This window comes from Denticeps clupeoides, chromosome 6 (genome assembly GCF_900700375.1).
Source record: "Denticeps clupeoides chromosome 6, fDenClu1.1, whole genome shotgun sequence".
Taxonomy (NCBI): Eukaryota; Metazoa; Chordata; class Actinopteri; order Clupeiformes; family Denticipitidae; genus Denticeps; species Denticeps clupeoides.
Window position 1 is genome coordinate 2,254,423 of NC_041712.1, and position 17,874 is coordinate 2,272,296.

General features: G+C 40.9%; 3 protein-coding genes across 3 annotated transcripts; 2 read left to right on the plus strand and 1 right to left on the minus strand.

Annotated features, from left to right (window-relative positions):
• Window positions 1-1,256: 1,256 nt before the first annotated feature.
• Window positions 1,257-6,164, minus strand: LOC114791823 (galactosylgalactosylxylosylprotein 3-beta-glucuronosyltransferase 1-like). The gene is made up of 5 exons (XM_028982283.1): window positions 6,068-6,164; window positions 5,256-5,410; window positions 4,329-4,807; window positions 3,130-3,426; window positions 1,257-2,809 (listed from the first exon to the last, which is right to left on the minus strand). Exons 2-5 carry the CDS (start codon window positions 5,365-5,367, stop codon window positions 2,723-2,725), a joined length of 975 nt encoding a protein of 324 aa, XP_028838116.1. The 5' UTR covers window positions 5,368-5,410; window positions 6,068-6,164; the 3' UTR covers window positions 1,257-2,722.
• Window positions 6,165-7,442: 1,278 nt separating this feature from the next.
• LOC114791820 (glucose-6-phosphate exchanger SLC37A4-like) lies at window positions 7,443-13,114 on the plus strand. Its single transcript, XM_028982281.1, has 10 exons — window positions 7,443-7,637; window positions 7,916-8,205; window positions 8,363-8,595; window positions 9,490-9,742; window positions 9,829-9,987; window positions 10,433-10,518; window positions 10,798-10,911; window positions 10,988-11,053; window positions 11,183-11,321; window positions 11,840-13,114. Exons 2-10 carry the CDS (start codon window positions 8,058-8,060, stop codon window positions 12,004-12,006), a joined length of 1,365 nt encoding a protein of 454 aa, XP_028838114.1. The 5' UTR covers window positions 7,443-7,637; window positions 7,916-8,057; the 3' UTR covers window positions 12,007-13,114.
• Window positions 13,115-16,133: 3,019 nt separating this feature from the next.
• LOC114791825 (40S ribosomal protein S25) lies at window positions 16,134-17,669 on the plus strand. Its single transcript, XM_028982285.1, has 4 exons — window positions 16,134-16,201; window positions 16,680-16,772; window positions 17,204-17,387; window positions 17,466-17,669. Exons 1-4 carry the CDS (start codon window positions 16,199-16,201, stop codon window positions 17,558-17,560), a joined length of 375 nt encoding a protein of 124 aa, XP_028838118.1. The 5' UTR covers window positions 16,134-16,198; the 3' UTR covers window positions 17,561-17,669.
• The last annotated feature ends 205 nt before the right edge of the window (window positions 17,670-17,874 follow it).

The following is a 17,874-nucleotide window of genomic DNA, read 5'->3' on the forward strand; positions in this document are numbered from 1 at the left end:
TCCCAGCAGAGGGTGTAAACACCTGAAGAAGTACAGGCTTCCCCTGGAAGACCACAGTCACTGACTCTGTCCTGTGCTCTTGATTTACATTCTGGCTTGAATCAGACAGTGTAAAAGGAGAAGAGAAGAGTGGACTGTCCACATGGAACAAATATGGATGCCATGCACATCAGCTGACACAGCCATTCTTCTAGTACTGCTATACAAAGTCATGAATGTCAAGACTCATCAGATTTGTGAAGAACGTGGGATTGATAGACTGGCCAATGCTGCTGAAAGGTCATGAAAGATGCAGACTGACCTGGTAGCATGTATCTTCTCACTAACAGCCAAAAAAGGCAGTCCCTCTATAATATGATGCTCAGAAGCCTGGCTGATTAGGATCTTGGAGGTTGTTCTGTGATATATAGACGTAGACAGAGATGATACTAGTCTGGGGCACCTAAAGTAGGATTCTTTAGGATGTGAAGAACCCTGGATCTTTTGAATGCCATTGGTACATGTTGTAGAGCTGTTGCTGATAGAAAATTTGTAGAAGTAAATGTGCATTTACTACGACTGATGGTAGGGAATGAACAAAGTGAATTAATTGATGAGTATCCAATTTTAATGAATCAGTCATTTAAATTTTTTGCATTCTTTATTGAATTTAAAAATGGCATGATTGTCCCGCTCATGTAGATTCCGTCCTTCCCTCCATCTCTGAAGGTAAAAGGAAGACATTCATCTAGACTCTTCTCCGTCTTGGCCCCTCAGTGGTGGTGGAATGAACTTCCCCTCGAGGTCAGAACAGCTCAGTCACTGAGTATTTTCAAACAGCAGCTCGAGACCTTCCTCTTTAGAGAATATTTAGATTAACTTGTAACCTTCTTATTGTCTGACTTCTGTATAGAAAATACAACAGAGTGAATAAAAAGATTGTATTCATAGTTGGGGGTCCTAGTGAACCAGAATTGATCACTTCATTGATGGTAACATGAAAGCACGTTGTACATCGCTTTGGATAAGGGTGTCTGCCATATGCCTTAAATGTAAATGACAAAATACATTGCTGTCACAGGGAACGGCATTGGGCGTGGCAGACAGGAGACATGGGACACATACACATGGCTTTGTTGTTTTATTTGAAAAAATTGGCATACAGGACAACATACTGCAAATGAGCATACAATGACCCAGTAAGGACTACATACAAAAGGACAACTTAAAAACAGACAACATCAGGTGAACACAATTTGGAATTTCAGCTCGACACTACAGACAATTGCAATAGTAAAAAACAATCGGTATTGAAGCATATCTAAAATAATAAATTATCTTCTCCCTAAAATCAACATCCACTGGGTCATCTACACGCTACAGGTCTCAAAATATAGGTTGTAGCATCTATTCTCCTTTTTAAAACAGTCTGGAGATTTCTGAGCATCGAGGTTATGAGTTTCGGGAGCTTTGATGTTGGATATTTTGTCCAATTCTTGCCTGTTACTGTTGCTGAACAGTTTGTGGTCATCTTTGACATGTTTTTGACATTTTTATATACCTTTCATCATTCATAGTTTCTTCCAAAGTATTCAAGCTGAAAACATTTAGCGATCGTGCCAATGACTGTGTTGTCTGAGGGCCCGACAGTTTTGCTGAATCTTTGGATGATGTTATACCCTGTAGATGATGAGGTGAGAATTGCAATGCTTTTGCAATTCCATGTTGGGGAACATCAAATTTAAATGTCTCTTTTTACATATTCTTTCACAGACTGGAGAGAATCTGGCTAGTTTTTCTTCTGAGAGACTCTGCCTCTCTAAGACATCCAGTTTATTATGTTACAGACCTGATATCAAGTGACTTAATAAGTTGCTAGATGTTCTCCCAGATGTTCTCTTTCAAACGTCTTTACTTTTCAGCCATTACTTGAGCCTGTGCCAAATCAGTTAATTTAGTGGAAAAGCTGAATAACTTCCCAGTTGGCACGTCTGTCATGTTATCTATGTTCTGCTGTTAATTTAATATTGGCTCATGTGATTTTTGTTTTCTGTTTATTCAAATTTAAGGAATTCTGGTTGTAATGTGACATTCAAAATTGCTGCCTTCGTCATATATACACCCATTTGTGGTGAGAGAAAAAAAATGTTCACAAAGGGTTAAAAAGGTTAAAAACACAAATTGAAAACAGCTTAAATGAACTTTTTTTTTTTCACTTTTGCTTAAATGTGTCTTGAGCAGTGTTGAAACATGCTAACGGAAGAATGTGAGTAATATGGCTTAAAAGGGTTCTCTTCCTCAGACCTGAGCTGACTTCCCCTATTCCCCTATGGTCTCACACAGTAACTGGGTTTCTTTTGCGTGTTTTATAGCGATTCATCTTTATGGAAGGACTAGCGAATCTCACTCAGGTTTTTGTCATTACCTCCACGATTATTATTTTTTAAAAATAACTAATTACTCATCAGTTGTATTTGAGGGTTTAGTTGTGCATTTATTTATTCAGTTATTTGTCTTTATTAATATTTTGTTATGAACATAACATTTTGTATTAAAGAAAATTCTGATTTGTATTTGCTGTTCTCTGACAGAAAATCTTTTTCGGTCAAAATTTCACACTCACATTGGAAATCAGAATCCGCCAAGAAAATTTAAATCGGTTCATCCCTTTTGTACACACACATACACACACACACACACACACACACACTTTTTTAAAGATATATTGCCAGTGTCAGAAACATTATATCTCAATGTTGGGGTCAGTGAATCCTTTCTTCCCTTCATTGACCAATACAGGCTTTTCCGTCCTAGTGTGCCATACAAGAACCTAAAAAAAACAGTTTTCAGCTAATAAATAAAATGTTTTGAAAGGTCAACCATGTACTAAAGTAACAGCTGTGGTAAAGTACTTGCATTACTTGCATTATTAACATTTTGCAGTTTTCCTTTTTTTTTAAACCATTTATCAAATCCAGTCTCATGTTGCATTCTGTAAATTGCAACTTAAGCAGGAAAAAGATATATGCAAAGCATGTATAGAAGAATAGGACTATGACATTTTTTATAAATTATGTTTAAATTCCATTTATATTAACAGTATTTAATATTATATGGTTATTTGTTGTTGTTAAAATCTTTTTATCTCACCTTAGTGCAGTTAGCTGCCTTGGGCTCCAAGTCTTGGAGGGTGACAAGCTCACGTAGTAGACTGCTCTCCTGATACCCCCCTTTTACACCCCTGAACCTGAAGTAGGCCTGAGGCTTGGAAAGGATGAGCTGCAGATTAATGGCAAATCCAGCCATGTCAATAGCAAAGGGGCGGTGGGGGTCAAACACTGTTTTCCATCCATACACCTTGCCAAAGACATTGATCTTAGGAGACTCGTACCGCAGACCTCCCACAAAGGCCACAGGCCACACTGACACTTTGTGGGTAGCCCGGATCTATGGAGAAATGATATGTTTTTTAAAATAAGCAATATCTGCAATCTACAGCAACAGTAAAAACATTGTCATTTGGTACAAACCATAACTACACACTGGGTCTCTTTTATCAAAAGAAGTGTATTTTACAGTGTCATGTGTGATTCATGAAACAGGTGCACTTGTGCCAATTCTTGCATAGCATCCGACATCTGAAATTTAGCTTAATTTACATGGCCACGCCCCAGAACATTGCGACATGAAAGAGTGGAAGGTGGCAAAGAAGAGGAATTTTTCTGACATGGAAATTGACATCATTACAACATCATTACTTCAAAGTTTTAACTATATTTTAATGTGTTTCTTCATTGAACAGGGACCAATGTAAACTTGATCAATTTTAATTTTATTTCACCAGATAACTTTCATTGCTCTTAAGTTGCTCTCTTTCATTGTTTAACCTACATTCAGTCTAAACCCTATAATTATTTCATTTATCCTGGATGTGTACATTTTCTTTGACTGCTGTACACAATTACACACATGTCTGTAATAATGCAATTAACTACGTGACCTATAATCTCACAATTTGATAAATCGATAAAGTCTGTAACAGCTTGATTTCCTCTGCTGTCGCATTGTCTCGCACTTACAGAAAGTGTGTACAGGATCTGGAAGTGGGTACAGGAGCCGTGGACAGGTTGAAATTTGATAAATCATGAAATGGGCATGGAAATGATCATACACCCATTTTTCTGCCGTATGTTAGATGTTAGATAAATGAGGTCCAGTAACATTGAGCTTGCCTCTTTTTCCCCATTTGCTTTTTTCTAGGAGAACACAACAAACTACATCAGCTTTCAGTCATACCGTGCATGCATACATGATGATGGACAATAAATGCATAGTGAAGCTCATCTCACCTCCTCAAACAGCTCCAGGCTGTAAGTGTTGTCGTCATCCGCAAAGTAGACCACACCCTGCTGCTGGCTATTTTGCTGAAATGTCTCTCTAAGCCATTTGAGGGCTAGGTTTCTCTGCATGGTGCCACGGGGGATGTGAGAGTCTCTAGACGGGCCGCGGGGTTTGTAGCTGTGTGGCGTCTCTGTGCTGAGGTGAGTGCAGTTCAGGCCTGACTTAAGTAGCAGCTCTGAAACCAGCGCTGTCCTCTTCGGCGAGTCCTCCACCAATATCCAGTGCAGGTTAGGGACGTGGAGGAAAGTGCTGACTTGGCGTGTAAGTTCGGCTTTTTGGACGGGTCGAGTGTAGGTAGGTGTAATGATGTAAATCACTGGCAGCACATCAGATCTCGGCAGATGACGGCTGCTCACATATTGAGTAGAAAAAGTTTCCATGTGCTTGAAGCCACAAACTGACTCTTGGAGAATATGTCTCCTGTCATCTTACAAAGATAAAATATTAGGAGGAATAAATTAGGAGGAATGAATCCCTTAGTGACAAAATTGCTTTTAAACAATTTAGTAGAATTGAGCATGAAGTGCAACCTGAAAGACTACACCTGTAGCTGTTCAAACACTACAGATCAGCACCAGAGACAGTTCCTCATTCTATCCTAACCTGAAATCGCAGTGACATAACAGGTTCTTCCTAGTTTAGAAATAATGGCATAGGATGACATTATAGATTTAACCTTTCACAAGTTAAATCCACAATGTTGACATCACAAGATACTTGTTTCACACCATAATCCTGGGTTTAGACCGAATGGATCATCTTATCACACTAGACCATAATAAAATTATTTGAGAACTTTGCAAAGTTTTTTTTTTTACAGTAACCCTTCAACATTTCCACCACTGTTTATTAAGGACTACATTACAATGAATTACCTTTTTGATTTGGAAGTAAATGGGTCACAGTCCTTTGATGCCAGATACTGATGAGCAACATCCACGGCAATATTACTAAAACAATAGTAAGGATGTCACGTCGCCTCACCATCTTGTCTGCTCAAAGACTCTTCTGGTCTGGACCCCCTCATTACCTGCAGGAAACATATCACAGTTCTTGGGTCTAAAAATAGGGCCTTATAGTGTCAGTGCAGGTCATTATTAGGTTTAGAAGAACTGATGTGCTGGAAGCAAAATCTGTGCAGTAAAGCCTGACTGAGTGGATGGCTAGAAAAGATTAGCTGAATAATGCTGTAATTGAGTCTTCACACATTTTTCATCCTGCACATAATTTTTCAGTATTTTTTAAAAAGCATTCCATCCTGTGATATGGTCACAGTGTCATAAAAACCCACTATTTTGTCCCATTCTCAGTTTCTCAGTGTCTATAATACACTCAAGATGTCAGTATCTGGCTTCTTATTGCTTTAAGATACAGGTTCGGTATGTGACTTTTAGGCATAAGAACAAAAATGACATCTAGGGCACATCAAATACAAAACACATTCCTCTGTACTGCAACATGGACCAAACACATATAATGTGGGTCTGGCACAATCAATAGACAAGTTTCACAGTGAAAAGTCATGTTTATCTGTAAAACCCCAATTTATTGTGAGTTCAAGCAATGTAGATTTTATGTGAACGTCTCACATCTTGTATATAATTATTCAAACTATTGAAATATTTAGAAACAGTACAACATCTTTGCCCAGACTGGCTTGGGGAATAAATTCTTAAATCATACTTACAAATGATACAGAGCCCTGTCCCTGTTAACTATTCTCCTGTGAAGTCTTCATTAGAACCACTGAGCTCCTACAGTCGGGTCTGATTGAACCCCTAGTGCCAAACATTGTGGAAAGAAGAGAGGTCATCTCTTTGGAAGAATGCTGCCTCTCATGCGAAAAGACAAAGACTTCATTTTATGAGAGATGACGGAACAGCATGAGGGAGGAGCACAAAGACTCAAACAAAAATGTCACCACTTTGCAAATTGAAACTATTTTAATGTATCATATGCCATTGATGATGTTTTGACTGTGTCTTTCAAATATGACCATGATGTTTGGGGCACTGAAGATGTCACAGAATTGGGCCATATTTGATGGCTCAATCATTGTCTCCTCAACCAAATCCAAATTTCACATTGCTGTAACATCTTTCCTTTCTTATGCTGTGGCACTAATATTCACCCTCTTATACCCCATGTTGGTTTTCAGGAATATCAGGGAAAAGAATGGATGAGAAGCCCAGCATTGAATTCCCATCTGCTCCTGGCTGTAAACCAGCCAATCTGAGGAGATCTTATTTGTGCATTTAAGTGTGTGAAAGTGCTGAATAGACACTTTATTTGGTGTCAGAAATTATACGCAGGCCTCTTTCACAAATAATCACCCTCTTCAGTGAAAGTGAAGTTATTGTCATTATGATACACTACAGCACTGCACATGGTGCACACAACCATCACCCTTAATGAGCAGTGGGCAGCCATGACAGAAGTGGGGACAGTGCTTTGCTCAGTGGCACCTCAGTGGCACCTTGGCAGATGGGGATTATGTCATTGCACATCGGCAGACACTGTGACTTTTAGGATCTATACATTTTATATATTTACAGTATGTTCATAATATTTATTGGTCTTTAGGCTATATAAGGTAAATCTTTCACTGTAGGTATGATTATGTACATTTTTGGAACTATTTTATTATGGAATCATTGTGTATTCATTTATTTACCATTAAAAATATTTTTTTTTGTAATACGGAGGTCCGTAGAGGACGTGCAATTTTGTTACCTCGAAATAACCTTGACCTGCTTGATGCAGCATCATGGATGAACGCATTCAGTGAAAGACATTTTTCGTATCAGAGGAGAAGACTTTTCCTGACGCGTTTACGCTTCCACGAGTAAAATGACATGAATCGGTGTAAGGCCATCTCTTTTAAAATTGCCTGCACCATTGCCAGAGTTGTAAGAAAAGAAGTCGTAAAAAACAATCGTGACCTCGACCTGAGAGTAAGAAGCGGACGGGTCAGAAGGCCCCGCCTCCGATCCCGCCCACCCCTGCGTCACAGGCTGAGTGACACGCGGGCGTCCAATGTGAGATCAGCGCGAGGAGGGAATTCCTGGTCCGCCGCGCCGGGACTTCGCGGCGCAGCCGCAGCGGCAAGGTGTGTCCGAGTATCTGCCAATTAGCTCGCCGCAGAGCGGGTCTCGGAGCCCGGCGACACCATTTTAACCTGTGCGGCGCGTCCGAACCCGGCCGCGGGGACCATTTTCATTTCGAGCTCCTGCGAGGAGGTCCAGACGGTCTGACAGGTCTGCTGCCCGCTTACATGTTCCATTACCTCAGATCACAGGACGACAGTTGTCGCGAATGTCATCAGGAGCCTTTAAATGTTGACTTTATACCTTATGACGTACTGTTAATAATACTCCAGTCCAAATGTGACTAAAATGTCCTCAAGTGTTCTTGATGGGTTGCGCATGCTCCCTAATACTCCAAATGTATATCACGTTAAATCATTAATAAAGTAACAATGTCTTCTTGCAACGGAGAATGCATCATTCTAGACTGAAGACTATTTCTTTTCCAGGCTGGGTCTGGATTTGGAACCCCAGTGAGAAAGTAGGCATGCACGGCATATAAGACAGCCAGGAGACGTTGGACCTGCACTGAAGAACAGCTGAAGAACCTGAGGTTTACCCATAAGAAGTTACTGCTGAAACCGTTTCGCCATGGGGGCTACGGGATATGGCTACTACCGCACCACAATTTTTCTGTCCATGTTTGTGGGCTACGCCATGTACTACTTCAACAGAAAGACCTTTTCCTTTGTCATGCCTTCAATGATGAATGAGATTGAGCTGGACAAAGAAGACCTGGGTAAGAACAATAAATCCCTCTGCAACATACCGGCCCGCTCAAGTTGCCGCAGTGAATTCATATTAATACGTAGATATATTTTTATTAGTGACCTCAGAGTGTGCTTGAAGTGTGCAGGACTAATGGTGGAATTGGAATTGCTGGTTTGTTTCACCAGGGCTGATCACCAGCAGCCAGACGCTGGCTTACGCCATCAGCAAGTTTATCAGTGGCGTGCTCTCCGACAAGATCAGTGCTCGATGGCTCTTTTCCATTGGCCTCTTCATTGTTGGAAGCATCAACGTCCTCTTCTCTTGGTCCTCTTCAGTTGCTGTATTTACTATACTTTGGTTTTTAAATGGGCTAGGTCAGGGATTTGGGTGGCCACCATGTGGAAAAGTACTTCGAAAGGTAAGTGCCCCGAAAAGGGCTTGTCATTTTTGTCATTAAAGCTAAATTTACCCCACAAAACAGTGTTTTTTTTTTTTTAGTGTTTCTGTAATGCAGTTGTTAGTTCCTACCAAATGTGGGCCAAGAAAGTGACAATGATAATCCGGAGGCAACAGGGCCACTATCACATAAGGATTATATGTGACATGGCACAGTAGAAGTACTGTCACACAAAGAGCTGATCCCCTTCGTGTTGGACATGATGGAAAGGTGGCCAATTCACTTGATGCATATGGGTCTGTGGATCTGCTGACTAGTCAGTGTGGCATTGATCTTGTCCACATTCTCTGCAGTGGTGGGGACAACATGTTTCACCCTTTGCCATTAGGCCAGCACCTGTCAGTAGACGTCGTAGTAGAAAGTGACGTAGACCGAAATTCGAACCCTTGCCCACATATAGCCCTGCCTTCTTGGTTAACAGTCAGCTCTCTGCCAGGACCCAGTATTGCAAGCTCACATATTCTGCCTGATAAATCTTACATCCGATGTGAAATGACTTCCCTGCTATGTACAGCTGTGTGATTCCACACTGGGTCTACAGGGAGAGGAAGTCTGCTCGTTTACGATCATATTAACAGTGGTAATATGATATGGATTAATAATTTTATTTTTCCTGTTCATGTTTTTACTCACTCATGTTGCAAATCAAATGTGGTTCAAATGTAGCCCACTACCTGCCACACCTATTATTAGGGAACACCAAAGCTAGATCAACAGTTTAGAAGGTGGTCCTTCAGGACCAGGTTCTGGACACCGTGTTCATAACCCCCTTCCCTGGAGATTTCTAGAGGCTGTGAACTGCACATTGGTATGCTGAGCGCTATAATTACTCACATGTCTTCTGTCCTCCCTCAGTGGTTTGAGCCGTCTCAGTTTGGAACGTGGTGGGCCATCCTGTCCAGCAGCATGAATTTGGCTGGAGGACTGGGTCCCCTGGTCACAACCATACTGCTTCAGTACTATGGCTGGCGGACTATTTTTGCTATGTCTGGCATTATTTGTGTGGCCATTGGTGTCCTGTGTGTCATGTTTGTGAAGAACGAACCCAGTGAGGTTGGTCTTCCTAACATTGAACCTGGTGCAAAGAAAGACAAAGGGGCCAAAGAAGGTAAATGCATTATCCACCAAATAGGCACCATATGTATAGGTATTAATTATAAAATAATAAAAAAAATTACTCCTGTCCTACTTTAGGTGCAAGCAATAATGAGAGCACTCTCAAAGAGTTCCTCCTGTCTCCATACCTGTGGGTTTTGTCCTTGGGCTACTTGGTGGTGTTTGGGGTGAAGATAGCCTGCACTGACTGGGGCCAGCTCTTCCTTATCCAGGAAAAGGGCCAGTCAGTACTCATGGGTAAGCCTGACTCCTCCACCTTAAAGGCTGCAGTGAGGCCTCAAGCTGGAAGTTGTTTTTTATTTAATGGTCAGAAGGTTCTTTGTTCATTGTAAATGTTTCTCATGGAGCAAAGTGTCCATATTTCAAGCACCTTGTCTTTAAAGGTCCCCTGACATTAACATTTTTATATAGGTCTTAGTGATGCAGAATTACAACCAACGGGGGGGTAACCTTTCCGCTTATGATGACATGAGGGGAGAAATTCCAGATCCGATCTCTCTGAACGGCGAAGCAGAACGGCTAACGCACTATTTACACCTATCGTCATTTCTAGCCACAGACAGGCTCCGGGACCTTGTATTAATGTTAAATTATCTCACAAAGTGAAATTTTCTTCATGACATGGGACCTTTAATAACGTCTTTTCTGTATGAATGAACTAATATTGCGTATTTGAATACAGGAAGCTCTTATATGAGTGCTCTGGAGGTGGGTGGACTTCTAGGCAGTCTGGCTGCTGGATACTTTTCTGACAAGGCTGTTGCACAGGTGGGTGACTTGTGGATTTACCAGGGCTGTAGAAACACAAAATCTTCATATTCAATTTGATACTGAAATCCGAAAAGTGATTTCAAACCACCCAGAAATGATTGCAACAGAAGATGACTCCCTTTATTCCAAAAGTAATTTAGCCCAACACTGCTCTGTGTAAATGGAGGATCAGTTGACTACTATGATTATTATTCAAATGATATTTTTAAAAGCTAAATCATGCCTGGATTTTTACTTTTTGATCCTGAAATTTCTTTCCCCCCATTTTCAACACAGCGAGGGCTGGGTATCTATGGAAACCCTAGGCATGGTCTGCTGCTTTCAATGATGGCTGGGATGTACGTGTCCATGTATCTGTTCAGGGTGACGATCACTGCAGAGTCACCCAAAGTAAGTTTGCCATGCTGGATACTTCTAAATACAGGAGAGTCTGGAAAAGCATCAATATCTGGACTTTTATCTTTAGGAAGATCCTCTCTGGGTGATTGCTCTCCATCCTGTCTCTGAGCTCACAGGACTGTCAGAAAAAGAGGTCTCTTTTTCCCACTTGAAAACTAGAAATGATTCTTTTGGGTTATTTGACATAACCCTTTATTGTTATCTAGTGTGAATTTAGAGGGATTTGGTTGAAATTTTGTTTGTGTTTTGTTTGAAAATCTAGATCTGGATTCTAACTCTAGGAGCTGCTTTTGGATTCTCTTCCTATGGACCAATTGCACTGTTTGGGGTGATTGCTAGTGAAAGTGCCCCATCAAATTTCTGTGGTACATCCCATGCTGTTGTAGCCTTGATGGCCAATGGTAAGTTAATGGCTTTATGGTTTGTGATTTAAAGCGGAGCACGAGAGCTGTCAATCATCAGGCACTTCCCATTATGATTTTTGAAGTACACTTCAAAGAAAGAATCAAGCAATTCTTTCTCATCTTATTTAGTGATGTAATGGTGAGGACACCTAACCATTACACTAACAACCAAGCATGTATCGTAGCATCATGCCTAGCAACACTTTGGACACAGTGCAGATAAGAATGTCATTTTACTGAGATTTGGAATCTATTTGTTTGCTGCCTGTGCAATTTACAACAGTTTGTAGCCTAGTGAGTAACAACCTCGCCTATGAACCAGAAGTCCACAAAGTCCCAGGTTCAAACCCCACTCACTACCATTGTGTCCAGGGGAACCATCCCTGTAACAATTGTTTGTAAGGTGCTCGGGATAAGCGCCTGAAAAATGCTGTAAATGTAAATTCCCTGACTACATCTTTTTATGGAGGAGTACGTTAACCCTGCGGACCGCCATTTTTCTGTGGTTGTTGCAGTTGGCGCTTTCCTGGCTGGACTTCCATTCAGCACCGTTGCCAAACGTTACAACTGGGACACGGCCTTCTGGGTTGCCGAGGTGACCTGCGCTGTGACCACTGTGTGCTTCTTCCTCATACGCAACATGCGTACACGGATGGGCCGTATGGCCAAGAAAATGGACTGAACCTCTAAATCACAATGCCCATGTAGAGAGCATTGCCTGTATTGTGCTGATTGACAGCATCCTCAAGACTCTTTCTAGGAGCAGCTGAAGTCACACTTACGAACATCATCTCAGTCACAGTCATCATTATTTCATTAATCACCTTACACCTGCAAAATTATTAGGAATTACAATTCATTTCTCTGACAGACTTTTTGTAAGGTAACATGTTCCTTATTTATTTTCTCTTCTATAAAATAACTAAATCACTGTATAGGTAATGCACATGGATCTAGAGTATCCCAGCAGCACATGAGTATGTGAGACCTACATTGCCTGTTGCACAGAATGCCTTCAGTGGAGGCACAAATGCAGGAGAGACGTTTGTTGGAATACTTTGCCAATGGGAATGTTTAAATAACTGTACTTTGCACTGTAGGTTGTGTGTACTGTAAGTAAACAGTATATTCACCAAAACCTCACCTGTTATAGATGTGAATACACAGATTTTTGATGACAGTATAACAAGTTATAATAAATATATTGCTCATTGTATATAGGTTTCCACACATATTGAAGAGCACCAATGTATATTCTAAATAGTTCTATATTTTCCCATTTTCAGCATTCTCAGCCAATATATTGTTTCTACAGTTTATTCTTAAATGAAAAAACTGTCAGTGTAAATGTATGAATGTGTTCCACCTTGGAGCACTGTATTTTTACATATTCATTTTAAACAAGATATTAATGCTATTGAGTGTGCAACTGGTATTGCTGTAGGTTATGTTACTTTGCAGCTTAAGCACTTGATTCAATTAGGAACTAATAAAAAAGCAGTGCCCAATAGAAATATTTCTTCAAATGAATGAATGGAATCATATTTTCATCAATAGTTTTTCTGTGGTGTGGAAGAATCAAGAATAGCAGCAGAATTGCCAAGTTGCAAGAGATGATTTGTGCTGGTTTGTCCATTAGTTTTAACCAGCATTTGCTGCTTGTGGTTTTGTGCTTCTTTGTTTGTACATGTATTTCAGCTTATTAATGATGCAACAAAGGTGCACAATATTCAATTTGGCAACCATGCATGCACCTGTATTTTCCACCCACATAAACTGTTTGTACCCAATTTACCACCCAACGCATGATTTATTTATTTTTTTACACATCAGGCCACACCTCAATATCTAAATATATAACAATATAAAACAGAAACAGTCATGCATGATAATGAGAAGCATTTGTTTTGAAAGAAATAAAAATTTCATATTTATTAACAGGTGACATAATGGGGCACAGTGAGAGAGCAGGCAATCACCAGCCTCTTTATTAGGTAATAGTACCTGCCTGGACTCCCATGTCCTCTAAGAGTGAAGTGAAAGATTCTGTCATTGTGATACACAGCGAGCACAGCACACTGTACGCTCTGCATTTAATCCATCACCCTCAGTGATCAGTGGGCAGCCATGAAAGTCAGCTGGACAGTCAGCTCACCAGTGGTGGCCTAGTGGTTAAGGAAGCAGACCCATAATCAGAACATTGCCGGTTTGAATCCTGATCCGCCAAGGTGCTACTGAAGTGCCACTGAGCACAGTACCATCCCCACTAACTGCCCACAAACATGGCTGCCCACTTCTCACTAAAGCAGAGGACACATTTTGTTGTCCATCTTTGCTGTGCTGTGTATCACAATGACAATCACTTAACTTTCAATTTCTGGGGATCAGATCAAAGGCACCTTGGTGGTTTGGGATTTGAACATGCAACCCTTCGAGTCCACTTCTGTACTCCACTCCCTACTCCCTATTGGATTGAGATTTATTTGAGGTTTATTTGAGATCTTGTGACTATGGAGGCCACTTGAAAACAACAACAACATTTATTTTTTATATAGCCCAAAATCACATACAGTATGTCTCAATGGGCTTTGACAGGCCCTACAGTTGACACCCCCACACTTGACCCTTCTGCACACAAGGAAAAACTCCACAAAAAAAACTCTAGGAGAGAGAAAAAAAAAAGAAAGGAAGAAACGTTGGGAAGGAGTGATAAAGAGAGGGACCCCCTTCCAGGGTAGAGTGAGCCTGCAAATGGTGTCAGTGCAGGGTTGGGGATGATATAATAATAACTCCTACAGTTTTAGGGTTGGAGAAGTCCAGGATGTAGTCCAGTGGTCTAGTTTACGTGTCCATAATGATGTTACTGGTCCACTTGAAGATCCCTGAAGCTGTAGTTGTAACGGTGGTGGTGGCTGTGGTGACCCTCTGGTTTGTTTCATGGTATGTCCTTGTTAAGCAGTTGTCAGGAACCAGGATTTATTTGCTGGTCTCTTCACTGGGGTCTGCCAGTGGTCTGGGTGCTTGGTTCCGTGTCTCGGTGAAAAAAAACAGAAGCAGCGGCAGACGGTTGCACTGTATGACCGATACTGAAATATGTGGTTATAGTGGTATATTGGTGCTACAGTGGCCCGGTACCCTAACTAGGACAGCCTAACTAGGGTGAATTTAACACTGTCTGTGTCTAACAGGGGGACTCTGTGATAAACTGGACTTTATAATTGACACTGCGTCAAAGTGAAGTGAAATGAGGGTCTAGGATAGGTTTTCAGATTGGATTTAAACACTGAGACTGTGTCTGAGTCCCGGACACTGACAGGCAAGCCGTTCCACAACTGCGGAGCTCTATAGGAGAAGGATCTGCTCCCAGCTGTGACCTTCTGTACTTTTGGTACCAGTAGTGACCGCGTGGCGGTTCATAAAGAACTTAAAGTTCACTCAGGTATTGCGGAGCAAGACCATTTAGAGGTCTTTACTGGACTTTGGTGAATTCAAGAACCTAGTTGAGATGATTTAAGCGTTGTGATTATCCTGCTGGAAGTAGATGGGCACACTTTCAGAAGATGTGTACACTATGGTCATGAAGGGATGGACATCGTCAGCAACAATGCTGAGATATTCGTGCTCACTTGGTACTAATGTGCCAAAGGTGTGCCATGAAAATATCCCAAACTCCATTACACCACGAGCCTTAACGTTATTTTCACTTAGGTTATCGAGACTCATCTGATCAGACAACATGTTTGTTCCAGTCTTTTATTGTCCAATTTTTTGAGCCGATTTTTGTAGCCTCAATTTTCTGTTCTTAGATAATGTACCCCGTCTACTTCCAGGTTCTGAGCATTCAGTTATTCTTTATATATTGGTTGTAAAGAGTGTTTATTTGAGCTACTGTTCAATGCTGTTCATTTTGAACCAGTCTGCTCATTCTCCTCGGAACTCTGTCATCAATGCATTTTCATCCACCCAATTTCTGCTCACATGATTTTTTGGACCATTTTTTGTGACCCCACAGATGGCTGTCTTTGAAAATCCCAGTAGATTGTCCGTTTCTGAAATACTCAGACCACTCATCTGTGGGTGTATTTCTTCAAGTCACTGCTCTGCTATTTATTTGTCTAGTTCCCCATAAGGCTTTTGCACCCAACTCTCACTCTCACATGGTGTATATATTTACACATGTGACATTTAGCACCTTATTTACATTTACATTACATTTACAGCATTTATCAGATGCCCTTATCCAGAGCGACTTACAAACAGGGACAGTCTCCCTGGAGCAACTTAGGGTTAAGTGTCTTGCTCAGGGACACAATGGTAGTAAGTGGGATTCGAACCCGGGTCTTCTGGTTCATAGGCGAGTGTGTTACCCACTAGACTACTAACACCCTGTGTATTTCTATATTGTGTGCACATATTCAGGATATATAGTGCACATGATCTCACATTTTTAAATAAATGTGCCTTTTTTATCATCATGGGGTTTTGTGTGTAGAATTCTGAGGAAGAATGCATTTAATCAATTTTGGAATAAGGATGCAACATTGGAAAAAGTGATGTGCTGTGAACAAGTGCTCCTTAAAAAAGCATAGCATATGAATGCTCATCACTGTCCATCATGTTTCTGTAGGGATGATAAATCCCAGTAGATTGTCCGTTTCTGAAAAACTCAGACCACCCATCTGACATGTGTGTAATAGTGTATAATGGTATTACTTCTAAACACAGTATTAATTCATTAATTCATTTGCTAGTAAATATCCAGACCGCGAGGGGGCGGTACAGGCTGCGCGGACTCAGGAACATTTAACCCACAGGCGAAGAAAAAATACTTCCTTTCTTCACAGCTAGGGTTAGCTACTCGCTGAGCCTGCATCATGGTGAGGGTTTTTATTATCCAAAACGTGTAAAACGAACTAACGCTGACTTGAATTCCCAGTGTTGCCACGCAGATGTGTTCGTCCACTCGGTCTGCCTGCATGGCGGCGTGCTAGTGGCGCAAATTCCCCTGCAGAGCATGTTGGTTGGTGAGGCAACTGCCAAAACCTCACAGACCCGGTCAAATATGTAAATATATAAACTCCAACACGCTAATGCTCTGGATTTTTTGGTTTAGTGCTTTTAATGTTCTTTTCTGAAAACAAACGCATCAAATGCACATTGCTGCCATAGTCAAGGGTGGGGGGATTTCGATTTTTTCCTCCCACCTTGCTACAGAATCCCTTCCGTCACAATATTGATATTTTTTAATTTCCTAATGCAAATAGCGAACGTCCTGTCAATGCTTACAATGTTGCCAATAAATGCCTGTTGGTGTGAAATGATGATTTGACGATTGTGTGATCACATTTCATACAGCCTCCCAAAGACAGCAAGCAAAAGAAAGACTCAGGCAAAGCCAAGAAGGACAAAGATCCAGTCAACAAGTCAGGGGGCAAAGCTAAGAAGAAGGTACAAAAGCAATTCCATCAAAGCGTGCATCAGTGTCAGAAATTTGCAAGAGCAAAAAAAAAAAATACTCCTCTAATTGGCATTAATTAATTTTGAGGAAAAATGCATTTAATCAATTTTGGAATAAGGTTGCAACATAACAAAATTGCAAAAAGTGATGTGCTGTGAATACTTGGATTGACTGAATTTTTTGTGCTTAATTTCTATTTAGTAGCACTGACCGGTAATAATAAATGTAGAGGGAACTGTTACAGTGCTTCAATGCACATTATTAGGCAATTAGAGGACACCAGAACCTAATTAAGGTGAATATTGACTGAAAATATTCTAACGTCAGGAATAAGAACCAATACACACAACAATTTAAAAAAAAGTTCTTACAAAAGTAATATCTTCACCATAACCTGCTTGAATTTGTTTGTTTGGAGTAGAAGTGGTCCAAAGGGAAGGTGAGGGACAAACTCAACAACTTGGTCCTCTTCGACAAGGCCACATATGACAAGCTTTACAAAGAAGTGCCCAACTACAAGCTCATCACACCGGCTGTTGTATCCGAAAGGCTGAAGGTCCGAGGGTCCCTGGCCAGAGCCGCGCTGCTTGAGCTGCTGAGTAAAGGTAATGCCACGGAGGACAAGTGCTCCTTAAAACAGCACAGCATATGAATGCTCATCACTGTTCATCATGTTTCTGTAGGGATGATAAAGTTGGTGTCGAAGCACAGAGCGCAGGTGATCTACACACGAAACACAAAAGGTGGTGATGAAGCTGCTCCAGAGAAGGACTCGTAATGGGCCCTGTATGGGAATTCTACTCCGTGCATAGCTGTTCCAGTTTCTCAATTTGTCTTTACGGATCGAAGATATTTCATATGAATAAACTTCATTCTTCTGAAATCCTGCTCATGTGGTGGTGTTTTTTTTTTTTATATATATACATTACTCACAATAAGTTAGGGATATTGTGTGAGACGTTGTGTGGATGTCATACAGATGGTGTTTGTTTCGCTTCAGACATTTTTGGGATAGGGAGGCAACTGTATTGGGGTGATACACATTTTGTGTTTTCCATGTAATAGTCTCATTGTGTTCAGGTGTACCTTATA